This window comes from Uloborus diversus, chromosome 2 (genome assembly GCF_026930045.1).
Source record: "Uloborus diversus isolate 005 chromosome 2, Udiv.v.3.1, whole genome shotgun sequence".
Taxonomy (NCBI): Eukaryota; Metazoa; Arthropoda; class Arachnida; order Araneae; family Uloboridae; genus Uloborus; species Uloborus diversus.
Window position 1 is genome coordinate 113,828,753 of NC_072732.1, and position 27,954 is coordinate 113,856,706.

Here is a 27,954-nt window from a genome sequence, read left to right on the forward strand (position 1 = left end):
AAACACTTACAGACACATACACAAACACATACACACACGCATACATACAGACACCTACACATACACAAAAACATACACACAACTACCCACACATTCATGCCTGCACAGAGACACAAACACATATGCCTACACACACATACACATACCCCGCCCCCCACGCACACACAACTACCCACACACTTATGCCAGCACACAGACACAAACACACAAACCCCAAACACACAAGCACACACGCCTACATACACACACTCGTGATTGCGAAAAACATAGTTTGAATTCAAGATGTCAAAATAAAAATTAACTTTTCTTTTATATTTATTTTCTATTCAACCGACCCTCCACATTTACACTACCTTCAGTAGTCTTTTTATGATACCAGATGGCAACTGTTACGCAGCCTGCATGGCGGTTGTGTACGTCTGGTTTTTTAACTGAGCGAAATCAGCTGCTAAATGATGGTACTGAAATATTAATAAGCCGTGTTAATTTTTCGGCTTGTAAGTTCTTTTGATGATTTAGAAAGTTTTGGTTTATGTTAAACTTTAAGTACCATGAAAAACCGTTTACGCTCCATATTACAATTTTTGCAGAGCATTTAATAAAACGAGACTTAGGATAAATAGTGTTCTTTTAAATGTATCATTGTTAGAAATCGCTTGCGAGGCAACACTGGCACATCATCGGTAATAACTTTTCACTCAATTTCTTTTGAACATTATTGCTGTTTATTCTATGTTTAACATCACTTTCGTCTTGTTCTTTTTACTGTCATTTGTGTTGCTACGATTTTTCTCTTTGGCATTTATACATTTGCTTAAAGAATATAAATTGTTTTTCTTTTTGTAAATGTTGGATCGCATTATTTAACATAAATATCTTGTTCTTCACCTTGACATTATAAACTATCAATGTTAGGTTATTCGGTAATTTATTTTTGTTTATCAGCATGGAATTTTGATCTTAGTTTCAGCAGCCCTATTTGTTTATATTTCCAAAATAAAAGAAAGTACTTTTTTTTTTCTTTTATTTCGTTAAAAAATATTGTTCACCATAATATTAAGGACAATTCCATTTTATTGAATGCATCAAATTGTTCCACAAAATACCCTTAGAGTTTTGTACACTCCAAATATCTTAGAATCTTATGTCATTGCATGAACTTTGAGGAACATAACTTTACGTCTGTATAATGCACATAATGTTTGAAGACTTCTAGAAACCGTTTAAATAGTTTTTAGCTCGGTCATGGATGAAGTCGTTCGAGATCCATCCATTGCTGAGCAAAAAAAAGATAAATAAATAAAATAAACAGTAATTTTGAAAACAGAGTAGTCTTTTCAACAAACGAAATATTGTCTGAAGTGTCGAGTTCTGAAAACTCAACAACTTTGTCTGCTGAACAAGCTGAAAACTCGAGAACTTTGGCTGCAGAACATGCTGGCCAAAATATGAAATTCTCGAGGCTACCCATGAACACACATAGACTGACAAACTTCTTTGCTCCTTTCTAATTCATTATGAGAAAGTTGTTAGATTATTAGAATAAGATATTTTTCATTGGATGATGATGACTTCAAGAAGTTTTAACTAAATATATTTAAAGGGGGGCCACAGTAGAGTGATTCCGCAGCGTTTTCTTTTTTTAAACAGTTAATGCTATTACCCATTGAACTAAAGATATTAAATGTAGTTGATGAATAAAAATCTTTATGTCAAAAAAATGAAATGTCTTTAAATTTCATAATATTAAGAGAAAAAATAAGGACAGTTTAGAAGTTGTGGACATGACAAATAGAAAAAATCTTTTTTGTTGTTGTTTTCCAGGGTTGGCCGGATTGGACTCAATGGGTTTTTTTGAAAAAACCCATTTAAAAAAATCCATGATTTAGCCCACTTTTGGGTTTTTTTAAATTTTCTGTGAAGTTTTTTAAAAAATTGAATAATTTAAATACTTTCACAATTTAAACTTCTTTTTTATTTGTTCTTCACCACAGACAATGGACATAAAAAATGAATTTTTGACTTTAATAGTTTTCTTAACTCTTAATGGCATTAAAAAAATACTTCAAAGATTTTAAATAAATAACTTTAACTTTTTCCTTTAACTGGTCAATAAATAACTCAAATTATCTTGACTAAGTCCTGTCATGTCAGATTTTCTCAATATTTGTATATTGTACAGAGGAAACTACTCTAGCTAAAAGGTTTTTATGTGAATTATTTTCTGCAAACCAACGCGTTATAAGTCTCGAATAAAAAAAGGTATATTTTTTAGAAATTAACAGGTTTTACTAACGGTCGGACAGAAAACAGAATAGGATGTACAGTATTTTCATTATCTTATGAAAAAGTTTAATATTATTCTGTACACAGAAATAGAAAAACAAGCAACATAAAATTCAAAGAAATGTCTTGATTGAGCTGGAATTCAGTATAAAGGAATTTAAACTACTTGATGTTCTACAGTAGGTTTGCGTAACAAAGTAAAATACAATAAAGTAAAATTCAAAAAAAAAAATTTAGTAATTAAAAACGAACAATAGATTTTATCACTCGAGAAGTAACTTTGCCTTAACTGTTGGTAATCAGGGAAACTAAAAAATCTGTAACTTCACCATTCTTGGGTTTGGTCGTCTTTTATACTTTTCTTCAGAAAACACTGAATTTTCCAGCTTTTTACCCCAAGACAATTTTTGTGCTTTTTACATAACTTACGCTACAATATGCTACAAGTACCCCACATTTTCCCTAAAAAAAGACAAAAAAAAATCCACATTTCATCTAAAAAACCCAGCTTTAGTTGGGGTTTTTTTTTGGGGTTTTATTTAAAAAACCTTGGGTCCATGGGTTATTTTAAAAAAAACCCGGGTTTTTGCCAACCCTGTTGTTTTCTGAAAAAAATTGAAGATTTCCAATTAAGCATGATTTTGTCACAATATCCTAATCTAACAAATGTGAAAATTGGCACTTTTCAGCCGAGCCAAAACAATAATTTTTTTTCACCTGACATGTGTAGTTATTTTATATCTTTTAATTTTTATAGAACTTTAAGTGTAAGACTATCATTTGAAGTAGTTATAACCAGTAGGTAGCCCTTTTTGAGTACTATGGTGAACCATTGAATTAAACGCATTTTGCTATTTTTCACATTCGTTAGTTTAGCATGGTGCCTATGATATATTAAAGCAAAACTGTATTTCAATAATTGGTGACTAAAAAAACAGTTTATTTAGCTTTTATATTTTAATATAGGAGGGGGGGGGAGAGATGTGGAAAAAAAATAGATTGTTTGAATTAAAAAATAATTTTTCCTGCTGTGTATTACAATTAATGGGTACAATTTCTTAAAAAATTGATCCAGTGGTGCACACAGGAGTTTTTCAAAGGGAGAAGGACCAAGATCAAAAGCCTCGTTCTCATATCATACCCCAAATGCGCTGTCAAACATATTGACTTCATTTTATCGATTCTCGAGAACAAAAAGCAGAAAAAATAAAACTATTGAAAAAATATATAACATTGTTTAATTCAAATTTCTTAAAATAAATAGCCAGAAAGCAAAATAATTTTTGCTTTTACTTTTCTGATAGTTAAAAAATGTATTTACGTTCATTGAATCTCATTAAAATCTGTAATTACAAAACATATGGTAATTACAGTGCACTCATTTATGATAATCATTCTGCTTCTAGTAGACAATTTGTTATAGGAAAAGTGCTCAATATTTTTAAAGATCTTTCAACATGAGGATTTTATTTTTTCACTTATTAGAACTGAAATTCTTGTTACCTTTGTTTGAAATTATTCTATATACGAGGCGTGTTTTTAAAGTAAGTTCCGTTTTTATATAAAAAAGGAACGAGTACAGATAGAGCTAAGTAATTTAGTGCACAAAAATCTACCACCCTTATGCTATTTTTCGACATTGCTCCCGTGATTTTCCAAGCATTTGTCATAGCGTGGTACAGGTTTTTGTATACCCATTCGTACAAAGTTACCGCCCGTTTAGTCAACCATGAGGACTCTTACAGGGCTTTGGCTGGGGCGTTTTTGAACATCCTCTGGTCTGCCCTCACCTCGCTCGCAGCATCTTTCATTTGTTTCGGCATCTAAAGTCTTTCCAAGGTGGTCTGTGGCACAACAGCAATAATGAGCTCAGAGAACATGTTATCCCTTGGCTGACTACACAGGCGGCAATTTTCTATGAATAGGTATACAAAAACCTGTACCACGCTATGACAAATGTTTGGAAAATCACGGGAGCAATGTCAAAAAATAGCGTAAGGATGATAGATTTTTGTGCAATAAATTTCTTTGCTCTATCTGCACTCGTTCTTTTTTTATGTCAAAACGGAACTTACTTTAAAAATACGCCTCGTACAAAATACATAGAATCATAATGAATCGGTCAATCGTGGGGTGGGTGGGACAAGACTTATGGGAGGGGGTCCGGACCCCGTGGACCCCTCCCTTGTGTGTGCCACTGCTTCTATTTATTATGTTTTGCCATGTGATGAAAAAAAAAATAAATTGTTTAGAATTTTTCAAAAAGATTTTAAACTGGTCATGTCCCCAATGTTGTGAGCATGACAGACATACGGTTTCTATTTTTTTTTTCTTCGGCATTTTACCATAGCATTTACTATTTATAATTAAACAAGATAAAGTAAAAATAGTAACTACAGTAGGCTCTCTGTTTAACAACGCTCTACTTAACGACTTTTTCTGTGCTTTTCACAGTACCAGATGGTCCACTATAGTTTTAAAAACATTCTATTTAAGGACAATTTTTTGTGGTCCTTTGAAAGTCGTTAAATAGAGAGCTAACTGTATAACCGCAACTTTGCAAGCATAATAAACAGAAGAAATACTTCCTTTTTGCCATTATAACATTCAATATTTCTAATTAGACAAAATATATTAAAGCAAATATTGAAACTGTATAGTTGATGTCTAAAGAAGCTGCAAGTTTAGTTTTTGTGTTTTATTATGTCTTGCATGTCGTAAAAAATGTCGTTTTAATGAAACACTTTCAAATCTTTGTTGCAGCATCACAATTTATTAACACATTTTCTTCAAACTTGTATTTTTCTATCTATTTACTTACTATGTAAGTCATTGCATTTTGTTTAACCAGTAACATCCAATACATTAGAATGCTTCTTAAATTCTCCATTTTCTAGTGGGGTATTCCATGTCAAGTGATCCAAAGTTTTTTCCCTCACCTTTTTGTATCTCTTTGAAATTTAGCTCATCAATTGTACCCTTTAAGGTAATCAAAAGTCCAAATTTTTAGATTTTTATCTCTATTATTTTTTTTATTTATGACACTTTGATTTTTCGAAAAACCCTCTTTTTTTCATGGATGTTTTGAACATAAAATGGACGATAACTCAGCACCAAATATAGATAGAAAGATTTGGTAAAAAGTATTTTAAAGTACATTAGTTGCTGTTTAATTGGATATGCAACATGACTAATTTCCAAAAATTTTTAATTTTTAAAAAATGAAATTTAAATTTTAAATTTAAATTTCTCAGAAAAGGTATAATGAATTTTTTTTAAAAAATTCTCAAAAATTTGTGTGTATTTTATCTTCATTTGTGCAAAGTTTCAAGTTGGGATCTCAATGGGATCATATTTCTATGAATTTTTAAATAAAATTTGACTTATGAAATAATGACATTTTTCAGATTCTAACTAGTTAAATATAGGGTTCTCTTACTAAGGATGGTCTAGTAAGTAGTAATTGATCATGACTATGCTTGAAATGAGCTGACATGAATTTGTAGATTGGTACCCCCCCCCCCTGCCACACAACCACTTTTTATCTTTTTTTTTTTTCAAAACTGTATTTAAAAAAAAAAAAAAGCTGGCACGTAAGAGTTATAATCATAATAAACTGGGATGCACGCTGCTAAACATCAGCAGTAACTAAGGCTTATAAATGGGGGGGGGGGGGGGGTCATAAAAACTAAAAGTCAGAAAAACTTGAACAGACAAATAGAACCACTCATTTGCAGCTTTTTTTTTCTTTCGAAAAGTGGGACGATAGGGGGAGGGGGAAAGGGGAGGGGAAGAGCAATCTGGAATGAAGCTTAACAACATGGAAGGTTATGCTCAAACTAGCAAAATTTGTTTGATCTATAACTGCTTTTAATATATGCATAAATAGATCTCGCTGCATTGCTCTCCTTTACAACTGAAACTAAAAAGAAAACTAGCATTAAAGAAAAGAAGACCGCCACACTCCAAATGTTGTAGAAAGACAGTTTTATGCGGAGATACATATGATCTGATACTTAGATTGATTTTTAGTTTAGTGTGAAAAGAATGAAACAAAATGGAGGGAAACACTCCTATTTTGCTATGATCTTGGGGCAAACTATTTCTCTCCTCCCTCCAAAATTGAAAGTTGGCGCGAGGTAGGGGATGAAATGAATCATAACTTTCCTTATCAGATAGTGAATTAATCAAGTAAATTTTTTGAAGTTCGGATTGAAAAAGAAACAATTGGTCCGAAAAAAAAAAAAGCGTCGGGTGAGGCGTGATACTATTATAGTGTTAATCGTGTGTGTGTGTGGGGGGGGGGGGGAATGTACTTCGTCTTGCTTTAAAGAAGAACATTTACCAGCTTTTTTATATGCTTTCTATTCATTTTGTTTTATTTTATTAATTTATTTATTTTTTGCGTTTTTAAAATAGTTTTGAAAAAAATAAAATAAAAGTGGTGGTGCTGGGGGGGGGGGGGTTACAACGAATACCAATGCAACAAAATATTTGTTTCAATGAAATATATTTCTAGCCCTGATATGATTTCCAAGTTGCTTGAATTCCATTGCAAACGAAATTCCTGTTACAACGAACAAAAATTGTGATCCCTTGAAGTTCAATGCAAAAGGATTCCACTGTATTTTAGTAGTAGTGTAGTTGCTAAGTTCATACTTAAAAGCTGAAGCCTTGTGATGAATTGGATTAAAAGCTTTTTTAATAATACTAGTTTTTATGCCTTTCAGATAATGAATAAAGTGTCGGTGGCTCCTGGCAATGCGTAAAAGGACTTTTGTCTTAATTGTGACTTTGGCCTTACTTTCTTGGGCAGCTGTTACATACCATTTATTTTTACAAAGGCCTCAGGGAAAGGTTGTGATTTTTTTGCTTTTTTACTCAAAAGTGTTTGTCTTGTTTTATGCAGTAAATTTCTGAATAAATAAAATATTAAAAATTAAATTTAAAGCATCTTCTTTCATTTGCATGAGGATATTTAAGTGCTTTTAAATAAACATAATAATGGATGATGCTTTCACTGTGTACAATAGTTAATCTGAATGTTAATATTTAATCAGCATGTAAGAAGAAGAAAATTTTGTTTTATTGGAAATTAAAGGAATGAAATTTGTGACATAAGCCATATATTATTATTATTATTTTTTACAAAAGTTATAAAAGGACATTTAATCATTATTTATATGCAATGTTAATCAGGTTAAGCTTAATCTGAAAGGACTCAAAAAGTGCAAAAACTGAAAAATGTGTATTATACTACACTGGAATGATTGTAAAGGCGGTTGCTTGATTAGCTATTATGCATTGATATGTTGTAATCTTATAGGCTGGGCTGCCAAGAGGCAGGCCCCTTGTCGTAGTTGTTCTGATATTTCTGATTAAAAAATATTTTGTCCTGATTTTTTGCTTTTTTATATGAGTGTGTAAAAGGTCCAATTCGTTCAAATGGAATTTTGTTAAGGGTCACTTTATGTAAACTAGCTAGAATTTTGTGAAGGGTCTTCAAAAAAAAAACCCTGGCAGACCCTTGTGATTGGTATGAAATTTTATTTTTTTTTAATTTTCTCTCCTTTTCTGTAGTACCATGTAATAATCGGTTTTTCCATTTTTACAAATTTGTTTAACATAGCTTAGACAATAGTTTGTACTAAACAATTTTCATTTGCTGTTGAAACACTTATTTTGGTGAAAATGCAGATATCGGTGATTTTCCAAAACGAAATTTTTGTGCATTTTATGTAAACAAACTGAAAGTTGGAAAATTCTGTAAATACCTAAATAGAACTACTTTTATGTTAGACATCTCTCGACATTGCGAATCACGAGAAACTTGACATTTATTGTGTGATTGTATTTATATCACCAGAAAAAGGTCAACATTTGAGTAGGCTTTTCTCTCTTTCTTCCTTATCTGCAACCTCTGTATTCAACAAAATGTATGTCTTATGAGATTTCCCTTAACTTTGAGCCTTAAAATGTATAAAGTGTTTAATAACAACCTGGTGTATGTTTATATGCTTGTTCATTCTTTTTGCAAAAATTTTGCATTCATGTAGAGTTTTCTCTCTTTTTTTTTACTGAAATTTTCATGGCTGAAATTTTTAGTTTGAAATCTAGCAAAATATTTTGGAAAAGCAATTTCATTTGAAGTTTTAAATATAAATAAGAAAAAAAAGCAGCAAGTTCTAAATTTAAAGAATTTTAATTGAATTCATTGTATTATTGTGTTTGGCTTGCTAATTTGCGGGCCTTTTTTTTTTTTTTTTTTTTTTGTCTGAGATTGTTTCTGAAGATCAATCAACTATTGAAAAACTGCAACAATTCATCAAACTTTCCATGCATATAAAATGAAGGGAGTTAGCTTAGTTTTATTTTTGATTAAAGTGTGAAAAAGTGAGAACATTTTTTTCATATATCTTTTCTATTATTTTAGGCTCAACGAAGTGTGAGATTTCAAGAGCAGCTGGAATTACTTGAAAGTGAATTGAAATATCAGTTGAAATCAAATGATGAGTTATTGTTTCTCTTGCATCAATTTAGATCAAGTAAGTGTCAATCCACTAGAAATCACCCAGATCGTGTTGCTCAACAATTTTCATTTCCTTAATTTTTTAAACCAGTTATTTCCTACTATTAAGTGAGTTCAAAAATATTGGAAAAGTTTGCTTTGTAACTATTTTTCTACCAAAAAAATAAAGGAAACAAGTTTGACTTATATACATCTAACTCGGGTTATTTTACTGCTCTCAAGACGAAATAAAATCCTACATCATCAAAAAGATGCTCTACATATGATTTTTTTACAAAATGTTACCTGAATGTGAAAAAAGTGAAGAAAAAAAAATTCCCAACTATAAATTGAAAATTAGCATAAAATTTTCCGAGCTGCAAAATTATTAAAAGGAAGAAAGACTCGGCTCTTTTTTTTTCTTGGGTAGATATAATGTAGGACTACTAGTAGAGATTTTAAGCTTGAAAAATTTGCCCCCCTTTTTTTTACAATTTTTCAAAAATAGCAAAAATTATATTTGCGCAATGTTTAAAGTTTTCATAGTTAAATATCTCAAAAAGGACTGAGTGAAAAATTATGAAATTGATACAGTTAAAGCTTGACCGGGAAGAGAAGGCGGATGACCTTGAAGCAAAAAGATCATTTGTATCGTTTGTAATAGGTTGATTGTTCTTATTTCGTAATAGATAGGATCAGTGAGAACGACTCTTACTTTTAGGTACTTTCTGCCTGATTCTACCTATTACAAATGATGCAAAATAAGGTTTCGCTTCAAGGTCATCCGCCTTCTCTTCGTGGTCAAACTTTAACACCTTTTTATGATAGGAAAATATGATGGCAATTTGATGACAGATTCTACTAGTACTGGAGTTATAGTGCATGAAAGTTGGCCAAATATTGCATTATACATACATTCGGCGTCATTAATGGTAAAAATCCATATTTTAACTTAATTTCATCTCTTAATACAGTGAAACCTGTGTATAACTACTGTCTATAACAATAAACCTGTCTATAATGACATATTCCCTGGTTTCAGCAAAATTTCAGCATGAATAATCAAAATGTCTGTAACAATAACCTGTCTATAACAATATTTTTTTAGATCCCAACAGTATTGTTGCAGAGAGGTTTTACTATATGTTAAATTTATATTCTTCTCAAACAGGGGTGCCCACAGAGGGGGGGGGGGATTTAAAGCAAGTTGCAACATCAAAATTTTTGAGGGGGGATTTTTTAATTTATTTTAAGTTTTTTTATTCAAATCTGTTTATTGGGGATTTATTTTTCATTTAAATTATTTATTTTATTCTGCTTATATTTTATTTCATATATTTATTTAGTTTGTGTGAATGTATGTATGTCATTAAAAGTCAATTTTTTTTCTGATAAAATAGTAATAATATTAAATAATAATTGAAAATAAATAAATAATAAAAAATATTTTTGAAAAATAAGTGTAAAAAAGAGAGCTAAAAATAAAAAGGAGAAGGAGGGGGGGAGGCCATTGAACTTGAGGGAGGGGGGCATCCTTGTTCTCTAAGTATTGAAAATGTCTAAATTTTGGTTGTTTTTTTCTTATTTTGTGCTTTTTGCAATCTCTTGTGAAACCATTCTTAGTCATTAAAAGGTTATTTCCCTTATAACTTTATTTTTACTAATTGGGTGACATATAGAAATAAAAATATGAAAATTCTTGTTGAAGTAAAAAGTTGAGAAATATACTGACATAAAATTTTATACACAACTCAGCCATTTGTGTACTCAGAAAGGAACTAACAGCTACTGAGACCAATTTTAATTTGAAATACACAAAACTTAAGTCAACAGTAACACACAACATTAAAATACAAAATTGTTAAACTCATTAAAAGAAAAAAAAAAACTTTACTATAGCAACTATAGATAAGCTCTCCTCGCAGGCTATAAATTAAAATGTAGTGCAGACGATAATAAACTGATTGTTAAAGACAACTTAACTTGCGAAATAATCAAATTCGCTCTCATATTTGAGACTGAACAATTATTTTATTTATTTATTTAATACAAATTTCGATTGGATGAATTTAATTTATTGAATCACGGAGAATTTTAAAAATAGTGTGACTTTTAAAAAATATATTTTCTATTTATTATAAGTAGCAGTCCCCTCATGGCAATGCCCGTGCTAAGAGCAAGTCTGTTGAATAAAAAAAAAACACGCCCTCCCCCCTCTGATGTGAAATGATCATTTCTCTTCAACTAAATTGAGTACACACCTTTTCAAAAACCTATTGAAATCTCTTAGGAATTTAAAACTATTTGAGAAAACACATAAAAAGATTAACAGTAGCTTTAAAACTCAAAATAATCCTTCAACTATATAGTTCATTGCTTAACACGACAAGCAACCATGCTACCCTAACCCTGCTCTTTAGCAAGTGACGCGTTTTTTTTTCTGCAATTTAAAATGTTTTGTTTTCGCCAAATAAACAGTACTATGACAAAAACATTATACAGAACAAACTAAATTGAATAATACGACAAATCAAATTATTTACTTAGATAAGTAACTATCTTCAGCTATAAGAACAAAAACAAACGTTAAAGAAATAATGAAAACAAAACCCAAATAAAAAATTGTACAAAATCAAATTATGTACCTGAATATCGAAAAAAACATTCAAAAATCAGTTTGCTGATTACAACAGCGTATCATGGGCATAGTTCCTCGCAGCTCAACACTGTCGTCCAATACCCTTCCTATGAGTTAACTTACCCCGCCATCTATCAGGAATTCATAGAACTAACCAATTCATTAAACATTTAATTTGCAATTACAAATATTTCAGTCACTTTGATTTAAAAAAAAATAGCCTGTAGCTTTCCTCAATAAATGGACTATTTAACACAAAAAGAATTTTTCAATTTGAAACAGTCGTTTCTGAGATTAGTCCATTCCAACAAACAATCTCTTTAGCTTTATATTATTAGTATAAATGTATATTCTTTATAATGCTTGCCCATCTTATGCCATTCATTTATTTGTTTATTCTTTTGTGCAGATTTCTATTGCATACATTTACTTTATTAAATGGCAGGAACTTCTGTTGCTTGTATATATTTGGAAAGTGGATGTTTTTATCAGTTAATGTTAAGTTTTGTGTATGTATAATGCAATATTTGGCCAACTTTGATGTACTGTAACTCTGGTACCAGTTGAATTTCAGTTACCAAATTGTTATCACAGGTTCATATCAAAAAAAAAAATGTTATCTGTATTCATTTCCTAATTTTTCACTTAGTCCCTATTTCAGATATTTCACTTTAAACTTTGCCAAAATACAATTTTAGCCATTTTTTTAAAAAATGTACAAAAAAAAAGGACAAAGTTTTCAAGCTTAAATTTTCTACAACAAGTAGCCTTACACTATGTCTACAATAAGAGAAAAAATATCAGAGCAGCTGAAATTCTCTTTCTTTTGCTAATTTTGCAGCACTAAAACTCTTATTTTAAGCAAATTTTCAGTTTGCAGTTGTGGATTTTTTTTCTTCATCTTTTTCACGGCTTAAATAGTGTCGAAAAGTGTCACGGCTAGAATAGTGTGATAGAAACATAACTAGGACATCATTTTGATGATGCTAGAATTTATTTTATCTTGATAACTGTAAAATTAAAGTAGTTAGATGCATTTATGTAAAACTTGCTTTTGGTCAAAAAATGGGTATAAAGCAAACTTAAAATGATGCGTAAAAAAAATTATGAGCCTAAAAAATATTCTTTCAATACTTTTGAACTCGCTTAGTAGTGGGAAATAACTGGTAAAAAAAATTAGGTGAATCAAAAATGTCAAGCAACAAATTTTATTCTTTTTGGGTGATTTCAAATGAATTAACCTGTAACATATTTTCATTCTTTGTTATAAGTTTTGTTAGAAGTTATCAATGAATAAACTGCATCAGTTTCTATTTCATGTTCTTGAATTATCAAATAAAGTAGACATTTAAGTAAGATTTATATCTACTTTTACAATTTTAAGTCTAAATAAATCTTCTTGTGGTTGGTTATCAATAAAGCCATACACAAGATTCTTTAAAATATGTATGCAAATTTGCACTAAAAATTAAAAGGCATGTACTACTGACTTCTGTATTAACATAGACAGGGGCTGATACAGACTATCATTTTAGAGGAGTTGTGCTGAAAAATGCCCCCCCCCCCCCCCCCCCCCCACCCCCCCCCCCCCCGGTCTACGGTTTTGTGCACGAAAAATTTCTAAAACTACTGGGGTGTCCATCAAAAGCATCAAGTTGGCTAGGAATAAGACCCCTAATATGACATAAAGTTCACTAATTACTTTCATTAGCAATGAAAAGTAATATTTTCAAATACTTACTTTTAAAATAATTAAAAAATTGAAAATATTTTGAAATTGTTTACATTTTACAAAAAAAAAATTTGGAATGTAATGCGGGCGGATAATTTTGTTGTTGATTTGAGAGGGGCCTAGACCCCCATGACCCTCCTCTTATATCCTCCACTGAACATAAAGAAAAGTTGTCACATCTACATAAAAATGACTGACATTTTGATTTTTGCATTTTTTTAATAATGGCGATTACCTGTATTGAAATAATTATTTACACAGGAAATGGTATGCACATTGAATAAATTTATAACAAGAAATCACAATGCATCTAGCTGTAAGCCCGCCCAGTGTTTCCACTCCACATAAATTCTTAAGCTGTTGGGCAGGATCTTCATGCCTTTGTGTTTTTTCTTTGGCCGGGTTATGGTCGTTTTGGTATCTCGTTATAGTTTAATTCCTCGACTGTGATAATCTTTTTCCTAGTTATCACTACCAGAATTTTAATAATTAAAGTAACCATTAAATATTTTGAGTGACAACAATTAATTTTTTAGTTTTTCACATTGTCTTTAAGTAATTCTTTTTTCATCTTTTCTCTAGAATATCCTGATAAAATAAAAAATTTGAAAAGTTTAGCATCTTTGGAACAAAAGTATGCTCCTGATTTTAGCAATGTAGTAATTGGTGTTCTAGTCTTTGCTTGTAATCGTGTCACCGTAAAACGCAATTTGGATCAACTTCTAAAGTAAGACTTGTATTAATTAGCAATGTGCTTGATTCTATTCAATGTTTTCATTTATAATCAATTTTATTGATCTATTCCTAAATTTAGATTTAGGCCATCAGCAGAGCAATTTCCTATAGTTGTTAGTCAAGATTGTGGTCATGAACCAACTACTCGAGTCATACAGTCTTATGGAGATCAACTTACTCTTATCCAGGTAGTTAAAACAACAGTGTATCTGACTTGGTTTTTGTTTGTGGTTTTAAATATGTAATAATGAAATTTAATAATGAGGATTTTAGTTAAAAGAAATGATATGTTCTTCAATTTGTTACCTGGAAATGCTTATAGTGTTTAAGCATGCATGAAACTTTGCATGCTTAATGAGTTGTAAATAACTGCCATGGCTAAGTTAGTACTACCAGCATATACCAACAGCTTAGTACAATATTCAGACTGTTAAGCTCTGCAACTTACATCTTATTACCTAAAGCTTTTGCATTCTTTTTACGACTTAAGCCACAGCGTTACTTGCAGACTCTCGCTGTTGAGCTAAATTAGTTTTAGCTCTGAAGATGATCTCACCTTCAATGAAAGTACATCTACTTCCAGCTCAGTTATTAATTATTTCAGACTGATGAGTTCATAACAAGGACAAAACTGTAGTCTCTGGATGTCATAACTGTGCTTTCGGTATTCTACTTTTAACATTATGCTTGTTTGTTTCTTTTTTTTTTTCAAATGTTTCTTTTTCTGAATTTTGTCACCCCACTTCATCTAAAGCTGGCGACTCTATCTGCATTGAGGAACAAAGATATAGAATCACCAGAAGGGAAAAAATGTGCTTCAATTTCATTGCTATTCACAGTATGTCCTTCACGAGAAAAACTCCCGCCAACAATTCTGAGCCAGTCTACTGCCATAGAAACAGACTTTGTTCATTTCGTCGAACATTAGTTTTTTTGTCGCCATTAAGCTTGCCTTTGGAAAAATGAAACATGCCTCGTTGCTATAGCAACAGCAGACTTGCCAACTTTCCGGATTTAGCCTGGTAATGCCGGATTTTTGCTGCGTCTTCCGGGTTACCGGATTTTTGTGATTTTTTCCCGGAATTCCTCTAATTTTTCCCTCGGTTATCAAAAGAACGTGTACGGTACGGATTCGAACTTTCTTCCGTATTGGAGGGCGACTTTCCTTTACCTACCGCGAGTCTGCAAGCCAACCAAGCCATGTAATAGTTAAGGCCCCTATATATACAAGCCGACGCATCAGCTTAAAATTAGTCATTTTGGATCGGAGCGCGTGTTTGAATGGTTGTCTTTTCTGGCGAGTTATCGCTTTTGGTGATTTTTCACTGAGCAATTATTAGCGACACGTGAATTTTCGGCAAATTTGGCGAAATCAAAAACTTTACGTGAAATTATTTTCACGTAAATTACTTTAAATTGGGATATTTTATTTCTTATTTTATAATTATTTCATGTTTTGAATAAAATTAAGATGTAGGGGAATGTAGGGGGAAAATGAAATAGCGAGTCAACGTGGAATGGGGATATATTTACTCTGCTTTTGGCGGCACTCATCTAGTAATATTTTAACAATGTAGTAACGAATGTAGTTCACTCCAGTCAAAAAAAAAAAAAAGCTCTGAAAGTCATAAAATATGATAATACAAGCCATTTTCAAAAATTGATACTCATATTATAATATTTTGTTGTAAGACAGAAATTAATTTGTCAGTATTAAATAATCAAGTTCTTGTTATTCACATTTTAAATATTAAAATTTAGAACTACTAATATTCACTGCAGTATTTATTTGCTTAATATGCTTATTCGTATTTTAAATGCTTTGTACAGTTAGAGGCCTAGTCTCTGCCCAATACGCAAAAATTTAACGCATGCAACGCCCACTCGTGACGTCACTTTTACGTACGCAACAAAACTCGCTAGTCTCTGCCCTTTCTTACCGGACGCAAAAGGCAGCTGCCCAAACGCAAACGTGCGGTAAATTAACGCCATGATTTTTCTGGCGTAAACCTTTCGTACGTACGTTAAAGAGTCAAAACAAAGATAGCTGCTGTATTCGCTGCGCATTGAGTTTTGTGAAACTTGCTGAACTATTGGAACTTTGTTGAAAGAAAAGTAATGAAGGATCATCACACGCCTTGCATATTTTTGATGCAAGGTTTGTTAAACTTTATAAATAGATCAAAAGTTAAGTGATTAACGCCACAGAAGTGAAACATTGCTTTCCCTCCTAGAGGATTTTACCAGCTAATTTGTGAGTACATTCTTTGTCATTCTACAAACACAACATCATTTTTGATTCTTAGCGTTCATTTATATTTATTGATAAGAGTGAAGTAAAAGGTCTTGCACCATGGCCCTACAAAATTTGCTGTTGATTTTGTTCGTACAGATTAATTATTTTCCGACAGGTAAGTGGGTCATAAACCAAGCAATAAAATAAACAAAATTCTCAAGCTGATCGTTTCAGATTTTCAAGAAACTTTCCGAAATCCTACTACTCTCTGACACTTCAAATGTATATAAATTTTTTAAAAAATCTATCGTACACAATTGATAAGGAATTAATGTCTGAGTTTGTTAAACACTATATTTTCCCGGCAGTGTTTTGAAATGTTATACCTAACTCAAGTTCTATGGGAGCTTCAGAGTTGCATAATAGCTCAACTGCATATGCCTTGCTTTGATGTGTAACAACACAAATATTTCAGGTAAAAATATTTTTTCACAATTTTAAATTTTGACATTGTCTCAAAAATTCGGGGTTTTTTTTTTTAATGTATTATAATTAATGCATCCCAAATGTTCAGAGTGGGCTCGGAACAGTTGCAGCAAATATTGTTGGATAATTTTTGCAAAAAATTGACTTTAAAAAATCCTGGCTAGTGATATGCCGGATATCCGAGGGAAGATACAGATTTGTATCCTTATCTGTTTTTTCGGATCTTAAACGAATCTTTTATATTCTTTAATTTCAACACATATTTGAATTCTAAATATAGATAGGTATGAAACACTCTTAAATTCAATGTAAGTTAAGTGTTTTGATTTAGTTAAATAAGGAATCATTTCAGAAATTAAAAAAGTTAATTTTTAAACCCTGACTCTATTAAGAAAGAGATAATAAGTTTGACATGTATATTTGTGTGTGTTTGTGGAATTGTAGCTTCCAAACAGATGAAACGATTTTGATCCTTCTTTTTTGCGCTCAAAAGGTGACTTGATCGAAAGTGTTTTTAGCTTAGAAAGTGTCTTTGTAACACTAATTACCCAGGGGTGTCCACTTCTTCCCCAAATGCAACAGAGTAAAATACCCCTGAAAACAACCCTCCTAAAATTTTCAATGCCGTAGTCTGACCTTCCCTTGGTGGACACCTATGAATTAATGAAAATATTAATTAAAAACCATCTTAGTGTTTTTCGCAGTTTTAATAGTGAGATCTTATATGTGTGTTTAAATATTGGCACTAGTTGAAAGAATGAAATTTTCTGCATTTAATACGTTAGGAATTTCCAAGTGGGGGTTATAAGCTTGTTTACATAAAAGTAAATTTTGAGTACAATGTTGCACCTTTACGCTTGCGAGTAATAAGAATTTCTTTGTTGCTCCACGATTTAAAATTTATCTGCTTTCAGTTTCTAGCATGTGCTGACCCACAAGAAGTTCTCACGGATCTAGACACTAGTGATCCTTATCCGCAGATCTGAACTTATAACGATCCGGCACATCACTATTTAACGATCCGGCACATCACTAGTTATAACTTAAGTTTTTTTTTTTTTTTTTTGAGCTACAGAGCTGTACAATAGTGCATTTTAAAGATAATTTCATGATCTTTCATCTCTGATTTGCAAGTTAAACATTTTTTTTTTATTCCAATAATTTTAAAAAAGTGTACATTTTAAAATTTTGTCGTAGTCCCACTCTGAAAATTTTTGGCCCTATTCACTAAAATACAGTAAAAATCATGCTCTTTTTAATAAAATGACACTATTCTCTTTTTTTTTTTAGTTTAAAAATTTTGGGAAAGAGAATTTTTCCCTAAAAGTATTTAAATTAAAAAATTTAACTAAAGTGCATGTCTTTATCTTTAAAGTGAGCTATAATACAGCTCTGTAGAGCTCTCTTAAAGCTTGAATTATAAAATTTTAAGCAGTGCCAGCAAGTTAAAAAGTGCTTTTCAACAACTTTCAGAAATTAATTACTAATCAAGTATGAAAGGTTTTTTTTAATTATATACAGTAAAACCCCTCTAATATGGACACTAACCGGAAAAAAATTTTGTCTGCAAAAGAGGGGTGTCCGCAGGACAGAGGTTTAATAATGTTATTTTCCTTGCAATTGGAGAATAAAACATTGTCCGTATCAGAGTGGTGGCTGTTAGGAGGGATTTTACTGTAACATTTAAGATGTCAGAGAGTAGGGCTTCCGAAACTTTCATGAAAATCTGAGATGGTCAGGTTGAGAATTTTATTTATTTATTTATAGATTTGATATGATCCATTTGCATGTTGAATAATATTAATTTTTGCAAATAAAATAAACAACAATGTTTCTATGGCCAACCTGCAAGACCTTTTATTTCACTCCTATCAAAAAATATAAATGAATGCTGCGAATTAAAAATTATGTGTTTGCCGAATGATATGGTAAATTAGTTGGTAATCCCATAATGATGAAGGAGCAAATGAGCTGGTAATATTGCTGATGGAAAGCAATGTTTCATTCCTATGAGGTTAATCGGAACATTTTTGGTCAGAAAAAAAAGTTTGACAAACTTTGCATCTAAACTATTCAACACATTGTATGAGACTCCTGAAATACTTGTCTTTTGATGCATTCCAATATTTCTGCTTCTTCTTGTTGAATACTCAAACGAACAAATTCAGCACTCAGCAGCCATCATAGACTTTGCACATAATAGCTATAAGCTCAGGTACACATGTATACTTCCGTAGGACTCCCTCAAGGTACAGTAGGGTCTCATTTCACAATTTTCTATTGGAGGGGGGTGGGCTAAAGATTTGTGCTCAATGCATTTTATATTAAGAAAACAATAAAATGCGTACACAATAATACCAAATTTGATTGCTTCTGAAATCCAAAGGGTCCCCTTACCACCCAATTGATGGATCTGGAATTCATTTTCTTCACTATACATATCATCATTCCCATAATACGCATCACAAAATTTTACACAGTTGCGGAACCAATAAATGCAAATTTGCATTAATGTTCGTTTCTTCAATATGCACTTTATTTGTATTCCTTCGGCTGATTTCAAACAAATTTCTTTACTTAAGCTGTCATTTTATTATAAAAAAGAATATTAAAACATATTCTGTACAAACTGCAGTATAATTGTAATGGAATTTTAGAGGGCTCTGCCCCCTGCTCGTTTGGCTCGCCCCTGGTTGCCACCTGTGGGGGCTCAAAGCCACTCGCAGCAGGTGATTATTAATGATTTTTAGGGGTGTCGAGACATCCCTGGATATCCTCAGGAATGGAGGCCCCTAAATGTTTAGAGGGTTATTAAAGAGTGGAAATGGCTTCCCCTAGTTGCCCTGTATCCAATGGTACAGATAGACACGGCCAATCCAGAGAAGATAGAAACAGAAATAAATAGTTTAGACTAGGGGGCCCCACCCCCCTGCTCGCTTTGCACGTCAACCCATTTGCCATCTGCCTCAAAGATTTTATGCTTTTTAGGGTATCATGACATCCTTGGACTCCTCAAGCATAATCGGGTACTGGATATCTGGCCCCTGAAGGTTTAGAGGGGTGACACAGGGTGCAATAAGGGGGCACTAATCAAAAGTGACACATCGACATTGAGTGAAGTTATATATAGTGTAAACATGTGGTCATGTCAGGTAATGTGTAAATCAACATACAAAACAGTAATATGGAGTCCAGATCCTTTTAATATATAATGATAATAATAAAAGTGAAAAATATTGAAAAGACCACACCAAGAGCCCATAGATGCGCAACGCAGCAAAACTAAAAAGCCAAGTAAATATAAAATTAAGCAAACAGAATTGCAAATATTATACAAATTATAAATAATTAATGATGAGAAAAAGGAAAATTGCAAACAGCTATTAAGTAGAAAAAGATAAAGTATGAATCCAGAGCTCATCAGCCGTGGAGGATTCATTAAATATGGTCAAAAGACCAAAATTTTAAACTAAGAACTAAAAGAGAATGTTTAAGCTCCAGTACATGCAATATAGAGTAACAATGGGCAAAAGCACCACTTGTTAAACTAAAAGCAATAAACTAGAGCTCAAACCTAAAACTAAAAGCAGGGGGTTTCGTCTCGACTAATTAGGAAAACAAGTTCCCATTGTTACTCTATATTGCATGTACTGGAGCTTAAACATTCTCTTTTAGTTCTTAGTTAAAAATTTTGGTCTTTTGACCATATTTAATGAATCCTCCATGGCTGATGAGCTCTGGATTCATAATTTATCTTTTTCTAATTAATAGCTGCTTGCAATTTTCCTTTTTCTCATCATTAATTATTTATAATTTGTTTAATATTTGCAATTCTGTTTGCTTAATTTTATATATATATATATATATATATATATATATATATATATATATATATATATATGTGGGACGCCGAGCTACTGGTAATAACTATGAAAATGCTGGTATTCACTTATAAAAGCACTCATTGATGACATAATTTTAGCTACTAAACATTTAATGATAACTAAACTACACATAACTAATATTTACATAAAAAAATTTTGAAAAAAAAATAGAACCGACTTCAAAATTGCTCTAAAAAGTGAAAAATAATTTTATTCTTTAAACACCATCGATAATACTTTTAAACATAATTTTTGAAGTTGGCGCAAAAAACGATCGATAAAATCATTCAACGCCATAACTCAACTACAAGTATAAATTTAACCAGGTCCAGTTTCTTCACTACCACATGCATTACGCATTGATGACAGCATATCTGAGTAACGATATAAATGTCTCGTTCCTAAGTTTGGATGATTTTTTGATAAAAATATGAACGAAGCATGGTTACAATGGATTTTACTTTTTGTTTTTGCGCCAACTTCAAAAATTATGTTTAAAAGTATTATCGATGGTGTTTAAAGAATAAAATTATTTTTCACTTTTTAGAGCAATTTTGAAGTCGGTTCTATTTTTTTTTCAAAATTTTTTTATTTCATTCTTTTTAGTGTAAATGTAGATATTTCAGTAAAAGTAAGAAGTTACCTAGTAAGAAGTGCGGCTCTATATCACTGTATTGCTTTAGAAAAGCCTTTATTCAAAATTATCATTACAATTACTATTAATGTTACAGTTATATGGCACCAAACTTTTATAACAATGAGTTTCATATTGTCGCGTAGATGAAAATAGCGAAGACAATGTGAAAGCCAAATGAAGCGAATACTCGTTAGTCTCAACTCGAGATCTTTATTCAGAACCACGAATGAACGTTACATCTCCTTATATACAACTTGAAAAAGTGCTCGAACTTTCCAGACTTTAAAAGATACAGAAATTAATAGAACATTCGAGAAAATATGGGAAACAGTAGAAACGAAATTTTAGTAACATTCACTTTGTCCTAGTCGGGATTTGAACCCGGGTTGCTCCTGTGGGAGACCAGAATTCTACCACTGAGCCACCGTTATCCTCGGATAAAAAGAGCGAACTTCGCTACAATATGATTTTAATCATTTAATGGGGGAAATTTACTGTTTTTTGCCCATAACTTTTTATCTAAAGAACAAATATGGTCAAACAAAGTAATGGGACCTAAGTTGAGCCATCCTCTATCCATTAAAAAAAGAATCATCAAAATCGGTTCACTAGGTGAGACGCTATGAGTGGACAAACAAAAAAAAAAAAAACATACATACGGTATGAACTGATAACCGCCTCCTTTTTGAAGTCGGTTAAAAAATGATTACAATGCAGAAGTGCAGCCGTCTTGCTGCTCGACTTTACACCACGTCTTACGTCTTTCGTCTCCTCAAAGTTATTCACTAATCAAAAAGTTTTACCGCTCTTGGCGCTGTTCGTTTTGTCGCCGGACTCTACGTCGTCATCTCTTGGCGAGTTTTACATACAAGAAAGCTAAAATGTATGAAGGGCTGTGCAAGTGTACCAGGGTGTACCAGAGTCGGCACCACAAGTTCGGCCGTCCTGCACTCGACTGGACCTCCAGGCGAACCTGAAAATATAGTAAGCAAAAAAACAAAAACAAAACAACAATTAAACTAAAATTAAATTGGTTGCAAAAGTTTTTCGTCTTCAAAAGTTCAGTCTTTGATTTGCTCGTCTTAAAATTTTTCGTCTTCACAAAAATGTTCGTCTGCAAATGAAAACTGTCCGTCTTTGAAAATTGTTCGTCTTTAAAAATATCTCGTCTTTAAAATTTTTTCTTCGTCCTCGTCTTTAAAAAAAAATTCGTCTTCGTCTTTAAAAAAATATCGTCTTCGTCTTAAAAAATATCGTCTTCGTCTTTAAAAATATCGTCTTCGTCTTAAAAAAAAATATCGTCTTCGTCTTTAAAAAATATCGCCTTCGTCTTTAAAAAATGTCGTCTTCGTCTTTAAAAAAAAAGAACTTCGTCGTCGTGCGTTTCGTCTTTTATCATTTGCTTCGTCTTTCTTTCGTCATTTGTGTTTTCTTTCATCTTTTTCGTCTTCTTTTGGTATTCGTTTTTCGTCTTTAAATTGAAAGTATGGACAGTTGGTTACAAAAAGCCGGTGTTCTTTTCTTCTATTTTTTACACTTCTTTGCTTCTTTTAATCTTTTTTTTAAAATAACATTCCAAAAAGCTGTTCCATGGTTTAAGGAATTCTGCGCATGTTGATGTGCAGTTTGGTCCTTCGTGAGTTCCTTCTTTAATGACATCAAACGTATTTCCTCCTTTCACCTTCGTTATTCTGTACGGGCCTAGGTACTTCGGTTTAAGTTTTAGGTGAGGTCCAAATTGCGTTCTTTTGATGGCGACCAAATCGTTAACTTCGTAAGGCTTCGGTTTTTTTCCTTCGTAAATTGTATGTCTTCTTGTTTTCTTCCTGAATTTTAAAAATTTGTTCCTTTGCATGTTTTCTCATATCTTCTCTTTGGGCTTCAAAACTGGCTTGAAATTCAACTTCAATCATTTCTTTCAGCTTTTCAAGTCCTGCAACCTTCATCTTCGTTCCAAAAAGTAATTCAAATGGAGTTTTATCTATGCTTCTTTGATATGTTGAGTTAATGGCTTGTTGCAGTTTATTCGTGTGCTTGTACCATTGAGCAGGGTTTTCCAAGGACAATTTAGAAAGAATTGCAATAATTGTTTGATTAATTCGTTCGACTTGGCCATTTGCTCTTGGTAATCCTGTCGTTATAAAATGATGATTAATGCCTTCTTTTGCGCAGTAATCAGCAAATTCACTGGAAGTAAATGCTGGTCCTTTATCGGATATTATTTGTGAAGGGTTTCCAAATACAGTCTTTTGAAGCTCTAATTTGGCTATGGTTTCAACAGACGTCGTTGTTTTTGTTGGGTAGATCCATACAAACTTAGTAAAGGCGTCAACTACAACAAAAATGTGTTTGTAATTTTTGTTAGTACTCTCTAAGGGTCCAATGTGGTCAACATGATACGTTTTCAGTGGGACGTCTTCTTTATGCAATGGATGCAAAAGACCTTCTTTTTTTCCCTTTTTATGGTTCAGAAGTATACAATGGACACAGTTTCCTATTATTTTTTCTATTTTCTGTCTTAGTTTTGGGATAAAATAATATTCTTCTATTTCCTTTTCAGTATACTTGATACCTGAGTGACTTTTCTCGTGCGCATTTCTTATTATCTCTGTTTGCATATTCTCTGGCACAACCACTAATTCTTTACCTTCAACAAATTTATATAATATTCCATTTCTATCACAATAATCTTCATAATCTGAAATTTTAAGTAATTCCTTAATAGTTTTAATTTCAGTATCTTTATCTTGAGCTGATTTCAGCTGTGGCAACAAATTATCGACTGAAATGCAAAACACGTCGATAGGGGAGCGGCTGAGAGCGTCAACATGTGGCATCTTGCTTCCGGGACGATGTTCAATGTCATAATTAAATTCCTGTAGTAACAAAGCCCAACGAGCTACACGGGTACATAAGTCTCGTTTTGACAACGTTTTCTCAAACGCGGCGCAATCAGTTACAATTTTGAAATGGATACCCAAAAGGTAAACACGGAACTTCTTTATCCCTTCGATGACGGCTAGAGCCTCAAGTTCATAACTAGAATATTTCTTTTCGGCATCAGTCGTTTTTCTACTCATGAAATAGGTTGGATGAAAATTCTTTTCATTCGGTGGTTTTTGCATTAAAATTGCAGAATACCCTTCTAGGCTAGCGTCCGTATGAAGTTCAGTCTCAAATTTAGGGTTGTAGATTCCCAAAACAGGTGTGTCAGCTAACAACATTTTTAATTGGTTGAACGCATGTTTTTCTTCGACTCCAAAATGAAATTTTCGATCCTTTTTTCAAGAGATCACTTAACGGCCTAGCTATTATGGAATATTTCGGGATAAATTTCCTAAAATATCCTGTTAAACCTAAAAAGCTTTGAACCTTTTTCAAATTAGTCGGCTCTGGAAAATTAAGAACTGCTTTAGTTTTTAAAGTAGATGGGAAAATATTTCCACCCTCGATTACATGTCCTAAAAAATCAATACGTTTTTTCAAGAAATGGGACTTCTTAAAATTTACTTCAAGTCCGTATTCGCTTGCAGTTTTTAAGACCAGTTCAAGGCGTTCAATACCTTCTTCGGGAGAGGAAGACAAAATGATTATATCATCCATATAAGGCAAAACAATACCCTTATTAATTAATTCTCGAAAAATAGTGTTGATATATCTTGTAAAGACCGCCGGAGAGTTACATAATCCGAAAGGGACTTGCCGAAATTGGTATTGTCCTTCATGAGTTACAAATGACGTATATCTTCTGCTCTCTTCACTTACATTTACATGAAAAAAAGCATTTTTGAGGTCAATAGTACTAAAAATATTGGAGCCCTGCAGTCTATCCAAAATATCTTCAATTAGTGGAAGGGGAAATCTATCTTTTACTATAACCTTATTTAGTTTTCTATAATCAATGCATACGCGCGGTGTCCCATCTTTCTTTTTTACAATAACCACTGGACTGCAATACTCGGAGGAACTGGGTTCCACTACACCTTCTTTTAACCATTCGGCAACCTGAGCTTCGACGATCATTTTTTCTGAGAATGCCAACCGACGGGGATGATGAGATATAGGTACGTCATTTTTTACCAAAATTTTTAACTCAACATTAGTGGTTTTAATTTTTTGAGGCACATAGTTGGAAATCAATGTCTTTACTTTAGATCTTAAATCAAGAGGAATATCAGGGGAAATATTCATTTCAACTTCTTCAACACATACATTAATTGGCAAGACAGATAAAACTTCATAATGTTCTGCATCTTTGGGTTTAGCTTGAATCGTAACACCATTATCATCAATTATTGTTATTCCTTGCATCAAAACATTTAGTCCGATAATCAGATCGCAAGCCATTATTTCGTTATTCACCACAACTACATCTGCTTTACATTTAAAATTGTCAATTTGAATATCACTCTCAAAAACTCCAACTGGTTTTACTTGACATTTACCGAATCCTGACAAAACAGTATTTAAAGGAAGTAATTGAAATCGCTTACCAAGAGAATTCAGTTTCTTAAAAACTGATTCCCGGATTAATGTGGCTTGTGACCCTGAATCGACAATAGCATTTTTTACCACTGAGTTACCAATTTTTACTTCTTTATTTAAATTTTTCTTCTTTGGAACGTTTAAATGAGCAATGTCTGGTTTCTTATTAGGGCAATTAGAAGCTTTGTGCCCAAAATTTTCGCACTGAAAACATTTAAGCCCCTTATCCTTGTGTACACAATTTTTCGAAATGTGGTTTTTCAAACCGCAATTGTAACAAATTTTTTCTTTATAATTTTCGTTGCTAGTTTTATATCGCGTCTTCTCATTATTTTGGTCATAGTGTATCTTATTTTTATTGTTTAAATCTCTTTTGAAATTGGAAGTATACCCACTCTTTTTTAAGCGATCATCATTTGACATTTTTTGCTTGGTTCTGTCGAAAGGTTTCTCATTTCTAGCCAAATCATTTTTCATTACTTCGTATACTTTGAGTTTTTCTTTAAAATCATTTATATGGCGCGCTCCATAAAGAATTGTTTTATTTTCCGGTTTATCTTGAATTCCCTTTATTACATAACTGATAAGAGATATGTCATCAATACGTCCAGAAAGAGCCAATTGTTTCATCTTTAAAAAATATTCTTGCGTAGTCTCAGAATGTCGCATTTTACGCTCGCTCATTAAACTATGAAGCAAAGCCGAATTAACTTGTGTGGAATATTCGCTGATTAGCGCTTTCTTTAATTTTTCATAAGAATTAATATTTTGTTCGGTGTTGATAAATAATGCGGCATTTCCTCCAAAACAGCGTTTAGCAAAAATAAATTTTTGAACTTCCGTAAGGTTAAATAACTTAGAAACACTTTCAAAAGTTTCTACCCAAGAAGAAATGTTCTCATGCGGTTCTGCATTAAATTTCGGCAGGGAGTGTTCAATATCAGAATAATGTAAAAGATAGCTCGTAGCCAAAACATTGCCTGAATCAGAATAATTAATTACAGGCGGCGGTGCTACTTTGTTTTCAATTCCCGCAGATAAATCGTCACTAATAACTTCCTCGTTCTGACCGGACTGCTGATGATCCGAGAATGAGTCATCTTCTGACTGGGAAGGTTCCGAGATCGTTGCCAGGGCAGTAATATCTGTCAGAAAGGAGAGAATGTTTTTTGCCAACTCAGATTTATTTCCTTCCAAGGGAATGTTCAAAAAATTTGCAATAGTTATTATTTCGTTAAGAGAAAAATTTTTCTCAATGTCTTTTAATTTATTTTTGAATTCATCTGATTCTGGGTTGTATTCAAATCCCGTAAAATTTCTTAAGCGCTTTCTATTGGAACTGTCCCCGTTATCAGAAAATATAAAACGGTGGAGAAGCACTATTTTTTCTCGCTTAAAGTTTCTGAGCGCAAAGTCAATGTTTTTAATCTCTTTCAACTGCATATTTGAAGAAAATAAATTCACTCACCCCTTTTCCGGATGCTTTAAATCAGATAATCCAACAGAGAATTTAAGATAGTTCACAAGGCACAGTCACATTTGACTCAGTTCTCTTTTTTTTTTTCGGAAAACAGTATCAATTAGTTTTCCGGTTAATCACACTTGCAAACATTATACTCCAAAAGAATTTGGGTGTAGACGTTCCTCATATCGATCCTTAATCCCACTTCTGAATTTTTTGTGGGACGCCGAGCTACTGGTAATAACTATGAAAATGCTGGTATTCACTTATAAAAGCACTCATTGATGACATAATTTTAGCTACTAAACATTTAATGATAACTAAACTACACATAACTAATATTTACAAAAATGATTACAATGCAGAAGTGCAGCCGTCTTGCTGCTCGACTTTACACCACGTCTTACGTCTTTCGTCTCCTCAAAGTTATTCACTAATCAAAAAGTTTTACCGCTCTTGGCGCTGTTCGTTTTGTCGCCGGACTCTACGTCGTCATCTCTTGGCGAGTTTTACATACAAGAAAGCTAAAATGTATGAAGGGCTGTGCAAGTGTACCAGGGTGTACCAGAGTCGGCACCACATATATATATATATATATATTATATATATATACATATATATTTGTGTAATTTCTTTGTTTGGCCAATGAAATGCTACTCCTGAAAATGAGCTGCTTAATAAAGTTAAACATAATGTTAATCCATTGCCTGAAAAGAACAATGAGCTCTCTTTTTGTGTAAATGTTGATAAATAATTTCTTCAGTAGTTGTTAATTAAAATTTTTAAAACTTTTTTAGCTTCTTTTTTAAGGATTTTAACATTTTCAAAGGTCTAAGTACTGAAAAAGTTTTTAAAGCTTGAGATA

At 32.3% G+C, this 27,954-nt stretch overlaps 1 protein-coding gene across 1 annotated transcript in view; it reads left to right on the top strand.

The window, feature by feature from the left end:
• The first annotated feature begins 411 nt into the window (after positions 1–411).
• Positions 412–27,954, top strand: part of LOC129215994 (alpha-1,3-mannosyl-glycoprotein 2-beta-N-acetylglucosaminyltransferase-like) — a 46,605-nt gene continuing 19,062 nt past the window's right edge. The window contains exons 1-5 of the mRNA XM_054850126.1: positions 412–683; positions 7,017–7,143; positions 8,720–8,831; positions 13,747–13,891; positions 13,979–14,087. Of these exons, the coding sequence (XP_054706101.1) occupies positions 7,048–7,143; positions 8,720–8,831; positions 13,747–13,891; positions 13,979–14,087 (462 nt within the window). The 5' untranslated portion in view covers positions 412–683; positions 7,017–7,047. The remainder of the gene's footprint in view (positions 684–7,016; positions 7,144–8,719; positions 8,832–13,746; positions 13,892–13,978; positions 14,088–27,954) is intronic.